The sequence below is a fragment of the Salminus brasiliensis genome, chromosome 7 (assembly GCF_030463535.1).
Source record: "Salminus brasiliensis chromosome 7, fSalBra1.hap2, whole genome shotgun sequence".
NCBI classification, from domain to species: domain Eukaryota; kingdom Metazoa; phylum Chordata; class Actinopteri; order Characiformes; family Bryconidae; genus Salminus; species Salminus brasiliensis.
Window position 1 is genome coordinate 43156437 of NC_132884.1, and position 15100 is coordinate 43171536.

General features: G+C 41.4%; 1 protein-coding gene across 1 annotated transcript in view; it reads left to right on the top strand.

Moving 5' to 3' along the window:
- rims4 (regulating synaptic membrane exocytosis 4) overlaps nt 1–14057 on the top strand; it is a 50351-nt gene extending 36294 nt beyond the window's left edge. The window contains exons 3-6 of the mRNA XM_072684937.1: nt 4604–4716; nt 4851–4952; nt 6197–6336; nt 9248–14057. Of these exons, the coding sequence (XP_072541038.1) occupies nt 4604–4716; nt 4851–4952; nt 6197–6336; nt 9248–9466 (574 nt within the window). The 3' untranslated portion in view covers nt 9467–14057. The remainder of the gene's footprint in view (nt 1–4603; nt 4717–4850; nt 4953–6196; nt 6337–9247) is intronic.
- The last annotated feature ends 1043 nt before the right edge of the window (nt 14058–15100 follow it).

Consider the following 15100-nt stretch of genomic DNA (forward strand, 5'->3'; position numbering starts at 1 on the left):
CTCTCTCTCCCTCTCTCTCTCTCTCTCTCTCTCTGCCCGTGCTGAGTTAGACCTCATGCTGCCAAAAATCTCACATGCAGTAATTCTCTTGTTTGTGTGTGTGTGTGTGTGTGTGCTGGCCCTGCTCCAGAGGACCACTTTACTCTGGTCCACTCTCGGCTAAAGCAGAGCCCGTTGTTAGATATCATTAAGCCCAAAGCCGTCTGTCTATATTACATAAAAGAGCCCTCCTTCCAGCTCAGTCCTCATCAATACACCAAACACACACACACACTGCTCACCAATCACACACACTGCTCACCAATCACACACACTACCAGTGTTGAAATATATCCACTAATCTGGTATTTATGTAAGTGTGAATGTAAACCTGAAGTATTGCCTATTGGCTCCATGCTGCCTAAGCCAGGCGTGGGCTAGAGGGGTGTAAAGCCCCCCAGCATTGAGGAGCTGTGGAGCAGTGGAAGAACTGTGTTCTCTGGAATGATGGTGGAGGAGCTCCATCCAGTACTTTTGGGATGAGTTGGGGATGATGAGGTGGGGTACTGATCATCATCCAACATCCTGACCTCACTAACACTCTTGTTGCTGAATGCAATCAAATCCTCACAGCAATGTTCCTGCTCCAAATCTAGTAGAAAGTCTTCTTCTCTGGACAGTAGAGACAGTTACTCCAACAAAACCAGGATCAACTCTTTTTAATACCTTTGATTTTAGAAGAAACAATGAATGAGCAGGTGTCCTAATACTTTTGTCCATGTAAAATATCCTCGCCGTCACACAAAAATCTTGTGTCTCATTTTTCTGGCAGTTGTTCTTTATATTGTGTCAGAATCCGTGATGAGCGGGCCAGTAGAAATGCTGCAGTGTAGCTGGATTTAAAAGGATTAGACTTAGAGGGCTTTCATACCTACCTTGTTTGGTCTGGACTAAAATATCAGGTGTGAGAGGCCCAGAACTGAACTGTGTTTATTTGCAGTGTGGGTTGAGGTTAAGGTTAGAATTAGGATCAGGATCAGGGTTGAGGTTAGGATTAGGATTAGGATCAGGGTTAGGTTGTAGATTGGGGTTAAGGTTAGGATTAGGATCAGGATCAGGGTTGAGGTTAGGATTAGGATTAGGATCAGGGTTAGGTTGTAGATTGGGGTTAAGGTTAGGATTAGGATCAGGATCAGGGTTGAGGTTAGGATTAGGATTAGGATCAGGGTTAGGTTGTAGATTGGGGTTAAGGTTAGGATTAGGATCAGGATCAGGGTTAGGTTGTAGGTTGGGGTTAAGGTTAGGATTAGGGTCAGGGTAAGGGTTAGTTTGTGGGTTGAGGTTAAAGTTAGGATCAGGGTTAAGATTAGGATCAGGGTTAGGTTTTGGGTTGAGGTTAAGGTTAGGATTAGGATCAGGGTTAGGGTTGAGATTAGGATCAGGGTTAGGTTGTAGGTTGGGGTTAAGGTTAGGATTAGGGTCAGGGTAAGGGTTAGTTTGTGGGTTGAGGTTGAAGTTAGGATCAGGGTTAAGATTAGGATCAGGGTTAGGTTTTGGGTTGAGGTTAAGGTTAGGATTAGGATCAGGGTTAGGGTTGAGATTAGGATCAGGGTTAGGTTGTAGGTTGGGGTTAAGGTTAGGATTAGGGTCAGGGTAAGGGTTAGTTTGTGGGTTGAGGTTAAAGTTAGGATCAGGGTTAAGATTAGGATCAGGGTTAGGTTTTGGGTTGAGGTTAAGGTTAGGATTAGGATCAGGGTTAGGGTTAGGATTAGGATCAGGGTTAGGTTGTGGGTTGGGGTTAAGGTTAGGATTAGGGTCAGGGTAAGGGTTAATTTGTGGGTTGATGTTAAAGTTAGGATCAGGGTTAAGATTAGGATCAGGGTTAGGTTTTGGGTTGAGGTTAAGGTTAGGATTAGGGTTAGGGTTGAGGTTAGGATTAGGATTAGGATCAGGATCAGGGTTAGGGTTAGTCAAGTCAAGTCAAGTGGGTTTTATTGTCATTTCAACTACATACAGAGTACACAGTGAAACGAAACAGCGTTCCTCCAGGACCATGGTGCAACATAGACACAGTGCATACAGAACACAAGTGCAACACAGTACAAGTGCAGACAGACAACACAACACAGTACAGACAGAGGATAATAAATAATTGGGGGAGTGTGCATGTAACAGAAAAGACATCAGTTCAGAAGTTGAGTTGAGTTGAGAAGTCTGATGGCTTGTGGGAAGAAGCTGTTGCAGAGTCTGGTCGTGTTGGACCGGATGCTGCGGTACCTCCTTCCTGCTGGCAGGAGGGAGAACAGTCTGTGTGAAGGGTGGGTGGAGTCATCCACAATGCTGGTTGCTTTGCGGATGCAGCGGGTGGTGTAAATGTCCATGACGGAGGGGAGAGAGACTCCGATGATCCTCTCAGCTGTCCTCACAATGCGTTGGAGGGTCTTGCGGTCAGAGGCTGTGCAGGTCCCAAACCAGGCAGTGATGCAGCTGCTCAGGATGCTCTCTATGGTTCCCCTATAGAAGAGGGTGAGGATGGGTGGAGGGAGACGGGCCCTTCTCAGCTTCCGGAGGAAGTAGAGACACTGCTGGGCTTTCTTGGCTGTAGAGCTGGTGTTCAGGGACCAGGTGAGGTTTTTCGCTAAGTGGACACCAAGGAACTTGGTGCTCTTAATGATCTCCACAGAGGAGCCGTTGATGTTGAGCGGAGAGCGGAGGTTAGGTTGTGGGTTGAGATTAAGGTTAGGGTTAGGATCAGGGTTAGGGTTAGTTTTTGGGTTGAGGTTAAGGTTAGGATTAAGATCAGGGTTAGGGTTAGGATCAGGGTTAGGTTGTGGGTTGAGGTTAAGGTTAGGATTAGGATCAGGGATAGGGTTAGGGTTAGTTTTTGGGTTGAGGTTAAGGTTAGGATTAAGATCAGGGTTAGGATCAGGGTTAGGGTTAGGTTGTGGGTTGGGGTCAAGGTTAGGATTAGGATCAGGGTTAGGGTTAGGTTGTGGGTTAATGTTAAGGTTAGAATCAGGATCAGGGTTAGGATTAGGTTGTGTGTTAAGGTTAGGGTTAGGGTTAGGATTAGGATCAGGGTTAGGTTTAGGTTTTGGGTTGAGGTTAAGGTTAGGATTAGGATCAGGGTTAGGATTAGGCTGTGAGTTAGGCTGGATGAGGATATTAGGTCTACTTGATGTATCAGATGAACAATAAATCTACTGAATGTCAGTAAAGCATCAGCAGATCATCTTTAGGATCTTTACCTCAGTGGATCCAGATGCTTCAGTGCTGCTGCTGCTGCACTGATCTGCTGCTGATGTGTTAATTAATTCCTCTGTCTATTAAAGAACCACTCCAAATAAAGTGTTACCATAAATATTTATAGAGTAACACCGCCGGCCATTTCAGAAGTTTGATTCCATTCAGCCATTTAGTTCAGAAGCGAAGCGTCTGAAGGAACATATTCGAGGAGCTCTTGCAGACACTGCCGAATCCAATCCAAGTGTTGAATATGGATGGGTGGATCGATGGTGAAGTTGAAACAGAGGTTTATTCGTGCCCATTGTGCCCAGTTTGGTCAGGATGATGGAAAGCTGATGTGGAAATCAGTATTGATTAGGAAACCACACCGGGTTAGAGCTGCGATCGGAATGACCTACTTCTAACAGCTTGTCCAAGTGAGTTCAGAGCATTTCCTAGAAATGAAGCTTTCAGAAAAGCAACTGCTGCAAACCACACTCACAAACCCCACTTAAGGATGGAGAAAAGCATTGACCAATAGAACGGGATGCTCCAGAGCAGCCGTAAGCGTGGGCTAGAGGGGTATAAAGCCCCCCAGCATTGAGCTGTGGAGCAGTGGAAGAACTGTGTTCTCTGGAGTGATGGTGGTGGAGCCCCAAACCCTTTTTTTTTTGGAACGAGTTGGACTGGCAGAACTAATCGTCCAGCTTCAGAACCTGACCTTACTAATGCTGTCACTCTTGTGGGGCTGAACGCAATCAAATATTAATCACAGCAATGTTCTAACATCGAACACCCTTGATCAAACCCATTATTTCAGAACAAATGCTGCATTGACTGTGATGGGCATGAGTGGACAAAAGTATTCGGACACCTGTTCATGCATTGTTTCTTCTGAAATCAAGGTCAGTTTATCTTGCTTTTGTTGGAGTAACTGCCTCTGCTGTCCAGGGAAGAAGGCTTTCTACTAGATTTTGGAATGATTGCTGTGAGGATTTGATTGCATTAAGTGACAAAGGCATTAACGAGGTCAGGGTGTTGGATGGTCCTCATGCCACCTCATCATTCCAAAAGTACTGGATGGAGCTCCTCCACCATCTGCTCCACAGCTCAATGCTGGGGGGCTTTATACCCCTCTAGCCCACGCCTGGCATTATTAGGCAGCATGGAACCAATAGGGTCATGATGTTGATCTGCTCCAGAGAGTCCTATTCTATTGGCAGTACTTCTCTACAGGGACTAGACAAGCTGTGTGTGTGCATTTGCACATCTGTGTCAGCACTGTAGCTAAATGCATTCACTAAAAAGGGTGTCCACAAACATTTGGACATGTTATGCATTAAGGATATAATACTTAAAATAACAGAAATTAAACATGGCTGTATCTCCTCTGTTCCAGTTTAAACTACAGTGGGGTGTGCTTGGCCTCAGATGCTCAGTTCAGCGACTTTCTGGACGGGATGGGTCCAGCACAGTTTGTGGGCAGACAGACGCTGGCTACGACCTCGATGGGTGAGTGCTGCACTGACATTGAAATGTACAATAACTAAATAACGTCCTTTTCTGACATTACTCTGATTTTCCTTTCTAGAAGAAAACTGAACGTCACAGTGTGTGTGTGTGTGTGTGTGTGTTGTATACTGCAGGTGATGTGGAGATTGGTCTGCTGGAAAGGAATGGACAGTTGGAGGTGGACATCATACAGGCTAGAGGGCTTATCATGAAACCCGGATCCAAAGGGCCGCCAGGTAACTCTACCCGACCGAGCTGACCAGCCAAGATGTGTTAAGCTAATGTAGTTGCTGCAAGCTTAGACCCCCCCAATTAGCAAAGCCTCATCTAAACAAATGGACTAACGTATGTCACATACACCAATCAGCCATAACTTTAAAACCACCTGCCTAGTATTGTGTGGTTGCTGCTAAAACAGCTCTGACTCCAGGCATGGACTCCACATGATCTGGACCCCTTCAGTCATTAACAGCAGATCTTTAAGGTCTTGTAAGTTCTGAGGTGGGAGGTGGGTCCTCCATGAGCATCAATAAGAGCCTTGGGTGCTCAGGACTTTTGGTTGGTACTGACCACTGCATACTGGCAACACCCCACCAGACTAGCCTGATGTTTTGGAGATGTTCTGAACCAGACGTGTAGAACATCACAGTGTCTCAGATTGTTACGTTTGCCCAGTTTTTCTGCTTCAACACCTTCATCACCTTCAACTGTTACTTGTACTTCAACTGTACTTACTGGGTAGTGTATCCACCTATTGACAGGAGCCACTGGACCAAGATGTTATTCACTTTAACTGTCAGTGGTTTTAATGTTATGGCTGATGTGTAGCTAAAACAATAGCAGCTATATTAAAGGCTGAATTATGTTCATACATATTCATGGCAACATAAAAGCCATATAGAATTATGTGGACAGTGAAATTGACATACATACATAAAAGGCGTATAAATGAGCCTTAATGCTCTTGTTGCTGAATGCAATCAAATCCTCACAGCAATGCTTCACCAAAATCTAGTAGAAAGTCTTCTTCTCTGGACAGTAGAGACAGTTACTCCAAAAGCAGGATCAGCTCTTTTTAATAGCCTTGATTTCAGAAGAAACAGTGAATGAGCAGATGTCCCAATACTTCCATTGTCCACTGTCCATTTAATGTATATTAATGTATGTTATGTCTTGCATGTCTTGGCTGATAGACTGCATTTGGAGTGGGTGTACACTGCACACATTAGCCTTACTTGCTTTAAGAAAGTAATGGAGTGGTCTGATCAGAAAGCTAATCATCTGTGCCGCGTTAAATTGCATAACAACCCCTCGGTGGTGGTGATGGCCTTGTTTTGAGCGACTCATTGTGTGTGAGTGTGTGTGTGTGAGAGAGTGTGTGTATCTCTAGTGATGCTAATAAAGAACCCTAAATGAGTTTTTTCAGAAGCCTCTGTGATCCTGCGCATCTCATACATAAACGTTTCTTTCATCTGTACAGCGGCTTACATAAAAGTGTACCTCCTGGAGAACGGTGTGTGTGTAGCCAAGAAGAAGACGAAATCAGTGCGGAAGTCTCTGGACCCGCTTTACAACCAGGTCCTCGTCTTCTCCGAGAGTCCACAAGGAAAGGTTGTGCAGGTAAAAAAAACATTAGAGGTAGCAGCAACATTACTGTACAACATTTCATGATGAACTGACCAATAGAAACCCTGCAAAACTCTAATAACATTAATATCCAGTATGAAGCTCTAATAACATTAATATCCAGTATGAAGCTCTAATAACATTAATATCCAGTATGAAGTTCTGATAACACTAATATCCAGTATGAAGCTCTAATAACATTAATATCCAGTATGAAGTTCTAATAACGTTAATATCCAGTATGAAGCTCTAATAACATTAATATCCAGTATGAAGTTCTAATAACGTTAATATCCAGTATGAAGCTCTAATAACATTAATATCCAGTATGAAGCTCTAATAACATTAATATCCAGTATGAAGCACTAATAACATTAATATCCAGTATGAAGCTCTAATAACGTTAATATCCAGTATGAAGCTCTAATAACATTAATGTCCAGTATGAAGTTCTAATAACATTAATATCCAGTATGAAGCTCTAATAACATTAATATCCAGTATGAAGCTCTAACAACATTAATATCCAGAATGAAGCTCTAATAACATTAATATCCAGAATGAAGCTCTAATAACATTAATGTCCAGTATGAAGCTCTAATAACATTAATATCCAGTATGAAGCTCTAATATCATTAATATCCAGTATGAAGCTCTAATAACATTAATATCTAGTATGAAGCTCTAATAACATTAATATCCAGTATGAAGATCTAATAACATTAATATCCAGAATAAAGCTCTAACAACATTAATATTCAGTATGAAGCTCTAATGACATTAATATCCAGAATGAAGCTCTAATAACATTAATATCCAGAATGAAGCTCTAATAACATTAATATCCAGAATGAAGCTCTAATAACATTAATATCCAGTATGAAGCTCTAACAACATTAATATCCAGAATGAAGCTCTAATAACATTAATATCCAGTATGAAGCTCTGATAACGTTAATATCCAGTATGAAGCTCTAACAACATTAATATCCAGAATGAAGCTCTAATAACATTAATGTCCAGTATGAAGCTCTAATAACATTAATATCCAGTATGAAGCTCTAATAACATTAATATTCAGTATGAAGCTCTAATAACATTAATATCCAGTATGAAGCTCTGATAATCTTAATTCAAGCTAATTAACTATAATAATAGTTAAAACCTACATTTACAGTAGAAGAGTACAGTAGCCAGTACTGTCCACCCCTGTAAACACATTTGAATGAGCTCGTCCCGATGTAAGACAGACTGGTGAGTCACTCCAGTCAAACCAGCTTTAAACCCCGTCAGCCATCTACTGTAACACAGGAACGTTAGTCCTGGATAAAGAGAACGTTCAACATTTGCCTGAGACACCGAGAACACTTAACGCTCACCTGAAATGAATTATTCTGAAGAGAGCATTTACGAAAGGCTGTCATAACAAACATTAAAGGAGCTAAGAAAGGCCAGCCATCTGAGCGAGCGAGAGAGAGAGCGAGAGAGCTGAAGTATGGATAGTGATTCAGGCGGAGATGTGTGGAATCCACCGTCCTAAAAAGGAGGATGTGAGTGATTGTGAACTACAGGAACACTTCGTTCAGTTGTTAAATTGTCCTGTAGCCGCAGCCGTCGCGTCTGTTTGTCACACAGTGCTGTACTGGGTCAGCTGTCTGTGCCTGATCGTCTGGAGGACAACTAGAGGTTTCTGTTTAGGACTGTGCAGAAGTCAAAGCACCCTTCATTAAATTTCTAGTCAACACCGTCTCCAGGGCTCCAGTGTTTGTCCTGCTTCCACACTGACAGAACCATGATGACCTCATTTCATCATGATGACTTTCAATGAATCGTTTTTATTTTCTCCTCCCTGCTGAAAAAAACAGCCTGACCAGTTCAAGCTGATCAACCAATTTGACCAGCATGACCATCATGAAAATGCTGGTCAGCCAGTTTGACCAGCATGATTGTGGTGGTTGAGCAATATGACAAGCAAGACCAACAAGACCAGCATGAAAACGCAGGTCGACCAGCATTACCAGCTAGACCATGCTGGTCGACAGCATAACCAGTATGACCAAGCTGTGTGACCAGTGTGAACAAGCTGTTTGACCAGCATGACCGTAATGACCAAGCTGGTCAATTAGCACAAACAACAAGACCAAAGTGATTGACCAGCATGAAAACGCCATGACCATGCTGGTCTCAATATGACCAGTATGAGCAAGCTGTTTAACTGTTATGGCCAAGATATTTGACCAGTGTGACCAGCAAGACCAAGCTGGTCCACCAGCATGACTAACAAGACTATGCTGGTTGATTGCATAACCAGTATAAGCAAGCTGGTTGACCATTATGGCCAAGATATTTGACCAGCATGACCAGCAAGACCAAGGTGGTCGACCAGCATGACTAGCAAGACCAAGGTGGTCGATCAGCATGACCAGCAAGACCAAGCTGGTCAACCAGCATGACCAGCAAGACCAAGGTGGTCGACCAGCATGACCAGCAAGACCAAGGTGGTCGACCAGCATGACCAGTATGACCTCATGAAAATGGTGGACGATCAGTTTGACCAGTATGACTAACGTTCTCTATGCTGGTCAAGAGCTGGTTAACCAGTATATAGTATGTTTTTGCCTGGATGACCAGCTTTTTAACCTCTTTGACCATCAAAGACCAGCTTTAGACCATCTGACAGCAGCTACCAGCAGAGGCTGGTCTTGAGCTTGGGCTTTTTTTAGCAGGGTTTGGTCATGGTTTGGAAATCTGCCCCTAAAAACCAGAAACCGCATTAATCAAACTATTAAATGGTCTAAGAGACTCTTGAGTTTAGAAGAACCTGTGATTGAGCAGATGTCTCTCCAAATGGTCAAACAGACAAAGGCTAATCATGAACCCTCCTCTCCTCTCTTGTCCTTCACAGATCATCGTTTGGGGGAACTACGGCCGAATGGATCGCAAGTGCTTCATGGGCGTGGCCCGCATCCTCCTGGAGGAGCTGGATCTGACCAGCATGGTGATTGGCTGGTACAAGCTGTTCCCCACCTCCTCCATGGTGGACCCCACGATGGCCCCGCTGATTCGGCACTCGTCCCAGCTGTCCCTGGAGAGCACGGTGGGGCCGTGCTGTGAACGCTCGTAAGACGGCGAAGATGGCGTTTTAGTTTTTTTTCCGAAAGGGCTGTCGAGGCTCCTCACCCTACAGCGCTGGTTGTGCATGACTGCCGCAGCTGAGCCATCTGGAGCCTTCTAGAACCTCTCTAGAATCCTCTAGAACGTAGAACCTTCAGAGCCTGACCGCACAGGTTCCCAAAGAAGTGTTCTTTTGCTTTTTCCGTTTGGTTTTCCCTTGGAGGACTCAAAAAAAAAAAAAAAAGAATAAATAAAAAAGGCCGGAGAGACCGGGAGGCGCGAGCTGAAGACGGAAGGAGAACGACGAGCTCTGTTGTCCATATCTGTGTAACTCGGACTTGTGTTTTCTGCTTCTCATCAGTGGTCTCCGTGTCTCTCTGAAGAAGTGTGTACAGCTTATGAGTGCTCGCTGTCGTGTAAGGCCGTCGGTGTCGTCTGTATCGGATCTGTCAGTCTTTGAGAACGGGTGCAGTGTCGCGTCTTCGGTGTGCAGAATACCTAGCCATAGATCGAGCGGTTCGTGCAATATCATGTCAGAGTGCTGAAGGGTCAGCTGTGTTACGTCCAGACTAAAGACTAAACAACCGGAGGGGTGTCAGATAGCCAGGAACGCTGGGCGGTTGAGTGCTCGGGGTGGTGGGGGGGTCGATGCTTGGCTCAAGTCGTCCTTTCTTCTCTTTTTCTTCCCTTTTTTTAACTGTGCCACTTCTACCAGCAAGTGTCTTTACTTTGAGGCTCGTGCCATCGTTCACCGATCAGAGGCTGAATCTGAAGCTGATCCATCAGGTACACAATTAAAAGGGACAGGGATTCTTTTCGCTCCTCCTTGTGACGAATAATAATAACACATATTCCAGTTTTGGAGTATGATATTGGAGTATATATTTTTCACAAAGAATATGAGAAAACTAACTATAATCTCTTTGTAGGTGTAAGAGCTAATTAGTATTAGTAGAGTAATAGGACGAAAAAAGAAGAAGAAAAAAAAAGATCACGGAATGAATGTCGGTAAATATATTTGATTTAGTCACTACTACACGTGATGGTCTAGTTACGCACTTTATATCTACAATGTCTCGTTTATTTTCTCGCTTGCTAGTTCAGAGTGAGCCAAAGGTTCATATAATTACTATGATTAATATGGTTTGACTCATAACTTCGATGTTGCAGGATGCAGAACTTTCAGTAGCAATGTTAAGGTAATAGCATTAGATAGTAGCATAGGCATGAGGCATGAGGCTTTCAGGCTCGCTGGGAACTAATACGATTTAAGTGCGGGAGTGTAAACCGAAGAAAAATAAATATATAAATATATGTAGCAGCAGAGATACATAATCATGGAGATACTGTTACACTGCAGAGCAGAGGCGCTTTCTTTCTGCCAGACTGAAGCAGAAAGGATGCTTAAATTGAATGAATTTCATATTAATTCTAATGTTTGTGTTGACGATGGCCCAGTTTCACGTGCCGGCCTCTAAAACATAAAGTGACAATACAAAGAAATCTGTTTATGAAATATTACGTAGCTTTCTGCCTATTATGAGCGTTCTGTAGATTCACATCAAAGATAAAAGGGAATTTAAAGAATGGTTCACTGAAGAATCCGATTTGCACAGTTTTCACAGTCCCACTTTTCATAACTATACAGTGTCAGTCATAACTGAGTAGTTACACATTAATAATGCAGGTAATAACAGTGTAATTAATGTGATGCATTTGCTGTTATAAATGGATCAGAGGACTGCAGCTTCTGTAATTGCACATATTTCAACTTCCATTTGTAATCTTATTACAAAAATGCATCCCAGTGGTTAGTAAAAAAATTATTAGAATTACTAATAATAGTAAATTTTATTTGTATAGCATTTTTAATAAATAAATGCACCTGAAAGTGCTTTAAAGAAAAAAGTGAAAAAATGATGCATGTAAAAAACTGGCAGCAGAGCAAGAGGTAAAATAAATGGATATAATAATTAATACAAACATGGCAACTAATAATTTAATAAATGATTATATAATACATATAAATATAAATAAAAGAAACATGAAAAGGGATAATTACTAATTCATTAATTAGCAATGTTAGCAATAAAAGTAAATAATATCAGAGAAATCACAAGTAAAATAAAATAATTTAAATGTGGAACTTTAAAATGAAAAGTATGTACTGATGTTGGTTTGTTTAATCTCAGTTGGTAAATGATGAATTATTTAGTGCGTAAAAACAAAAATACAATGACATGAGATATATTACATGAGTATTTACATATCTTGTTTTACTGTAATGCATCTATAAGAGCAAATACATCATCATTCTTATTACAAGGTTTATTCATGTATAACTACATTGTTATTAGTGATACATGATACAAAGTGGGACCATTAGCTCCAGTACTTACTAAACTACAGCAAGAACCAAACCCGCTGTGGCTGATCATTTACGTTTGGGACGAACAGGAAAACCAGGAAATTGTGTTGGTGAACCTTCCTTAAAAACTAAAGTGAGTAGCGCACTTCAGAGGGACAGTTCAGGCTATCAGAGCTGACTCTGGGTAATCAAGCCATCACATTCCGAACACTGTCCTTTTCTTTTTTGGGTAATCGAACATGTTCATCATCTAAAGCAATAAGAAGCAGTCTTCTCTAATCAGTCTGGGCGTGAGGAGAACGGAGAAGATCAAAAAAAGCCAAGCCATTCATCATCACTCTGGACAGTACTGACTTCATGTAGCAATACTACATTAGCTTATCAGCGCTGTCGTGCAAAATTGACTTGTGTCTTGAATTTTGCCATATTTCACTTTTTTACATAATTTGACTTGAGCAGTTGCTCTTGACATTATATCAGAATTTCATGATGAATGGACCAATAGAAATGCTCCAGAATTACATGGAATATTTTTTTTACATTGACGTCCATTGAAAGTTAAGAAGGTTTTTTCCTTCTCCTGTAAAGTTGCTGTTTTGGAGACACAAGGTTTTTCTGCGACAGTGAGGTTATGTTGGGGACAGTAAGGTTATGTTGGGGACAGTGAGGTTATGTTGGGGACAGTGAGGTTGTATCGGGGACAGTGAGGTTATGTTGGGGACAGTGAGTCTGAAAGTTGTGTCTCAAGATTTAAGTTCCAGAGATGAAAGCCAAAAACATTTAAGGATATATAATGAAGCTTTTTGGGAATAAAAAAAACTTTTTGACATGATTTGAATTAAACAGTCGTTCTTGGCATTATATCAGAATTTCATGATGAATGGACCAATAGAAATGCTCCAGAATTACATGGAATATTGTTTTTCATGTTGACGTCCATTAAAAGTTTAGAAGGTTTTTCCTTCTCCTGTAAAGTTGCTGTTTTGAAGACACTGCAACTGTGAGGTTGTGTCGGGGACAGTGAGGTTGTGTCGGGGACAGTGAGGATATGTTGGGGACAGTGAGGTTGTGTCGGGGACAGTGAGGTTGTGTCGGGGACAGTGAGGATATGTTGGGGACAGTGAGGTTGTGCCGGGGACAGTGAGGTTGTGTTGGGGACAGTGAGGTTGTGTCAGGGACAGTGAGGATATGTTGGGGACAGTGAGGTTGTGTCGGGGACAGTGAGGTTGTGTTGGGGACAGTGAGGTTGTGTCAGGGACAGTGAGGTTGTGTTGGGGACAGTGAGGTTGAAGAACAGTAGCTGAAGGCTCTCTATGAGTGGTTGTTGGTTCTCTGCTCATGCAGTGGAGGAACTATGAGGACATAATCTGCACGTTCAGCTCAATAGAGTTTTTATATTAGTCTCAGTTTCAGGCTGTCTCATATAGATAGAATAGGTTCAGCACACAGTAACGTCCCCATATCACACCCTGAGTCCAGGGTTCTGACCTCCTGTGAGGGGCAGTGTAGTCTCTTCTTACTCCACTTCATTTAGGGTCAGTATCTCCATCTGTTACCTTGAGGTTAATGGAATTAACTAAAAGAGAAAGTAAGAGAGGGCTGACACTGACACATCATCACTATCAGGTTTCATTTGGTGAAAATTACTCTTACTCTGGCTGCATATTTAAAATTAAAAAAGTAGATCATTTTCAACCTTCAGTGTCTAATAACTGACCTAATAATAATAATAATAATAATAAAAATAATCATTTCAGCAGGTAACTTTAACCGTCCTCTGTTAAACGTCTCTGTTGTTTATTGTTTTGAAATCCAGGAATGTTTCAGAACCTCTCTGCATTCAGAAATGACTGAATATGTATTTAGAAAGAAGCCTTAACCCCTAAACTACCAGAGGTCTTAATACGATTCCAACTGTAAAAGCAGACAGTAAGCATGCAGGAGTGTTTTCATATTATTGATCTTTTCGGACGTTTGTCAGTACGTTTGATTTCAGTTGTTTTTAACCTCTGAACATATCATTTATTATTCCTGAGGCTGAGGGCGGGGGAAGATCCACACATTTTGAATGTGATGCTGTGACGAGTTTATTATATGTTTAATTCCTTACAGTTCACTGTATGTAAATCAGAATCATTTGAAGATGACATTGTTGAATAATGCACAATTTGGTGAATTGTTATTCTGTTTAAAATTGTTGTAAAGAATAAAGCAGTTCACTCTGATTTACAAACCGTGTTGTGTGCTGAGAGACTGACTGATTACTGAATGTGCTTCAAGGCTTTCTTGCATAGTTAGTCAAATATTTGAGCAAAATTATTAATAATAATTAATAAATAAATGCATTAATAAATAATTTATAAATAAAATCTGCACATCTCTGCACTAATTTTAGTATTATATATTAGTATTATATATATATTTAGTATCTTTTTTTAATTAATATTTATTTATTTATTTCAGCTAAAAGCAGAGGAATTAAAAACATTACATTTTTATTAAAACGTTATTAATTCAATCCAGTTCTATACAGTTTGAAGCAGACCAGCTTTACCACCTACACACATCAGAATATTTGCGTCCACATACAGGTGAGGTTTTGGAACATTCTGTGCTCAAATCACTCGATTTCTGAGTGTCTGGGTTGTGTCAGTAGTTTGTGCAGATGTACGGTACGAGGGTGAAACTGTATGTAGTACACATTGTGCTAACCTGCTAACCTGCTAATCTGGAAATAAATGGTATTTCAGTCTCATATCTAGGATTTCCTCTTGAGACCAGGCTGAGTGGCAAATTAGATAATTGCATGAATTATGAGCAGGTGTACAGGTGCTCCTAATAAAGTGTATGTGTGACACACAAGCGCACACCTGTTTTCTTATTGAATTAGAAATTTCAGGTTGTTCACTGAGAGAAAGAGGAAGAGGAAGAGGTATTGGTGATTTATTTTTTTTATTAGTTTTTCCGACAAAACAGTCGAACACAGAGCTGATAGAGAAAATCACACCTATAAACATCAACTGGAAATTCAATATGTACAACAAATGCTTCTGTAAGAAGATCGTCACACTTTCACTTTGAAAGATTAATCATATTGAAACCAGCTGAGAAGAATTCTAATCAATAGGCCTCATTCACCAGTGGCTTTCTAAGAATGTTCGAAAATGAGATGTTGAGGAAAGTCCTAACAGAACTTTGCTCGTATACTGAAAATCTCACTGTCCTCCTGAACTCAACACATCCTGAATAAGAAACCCTGGAGAACGGCAGAGTATG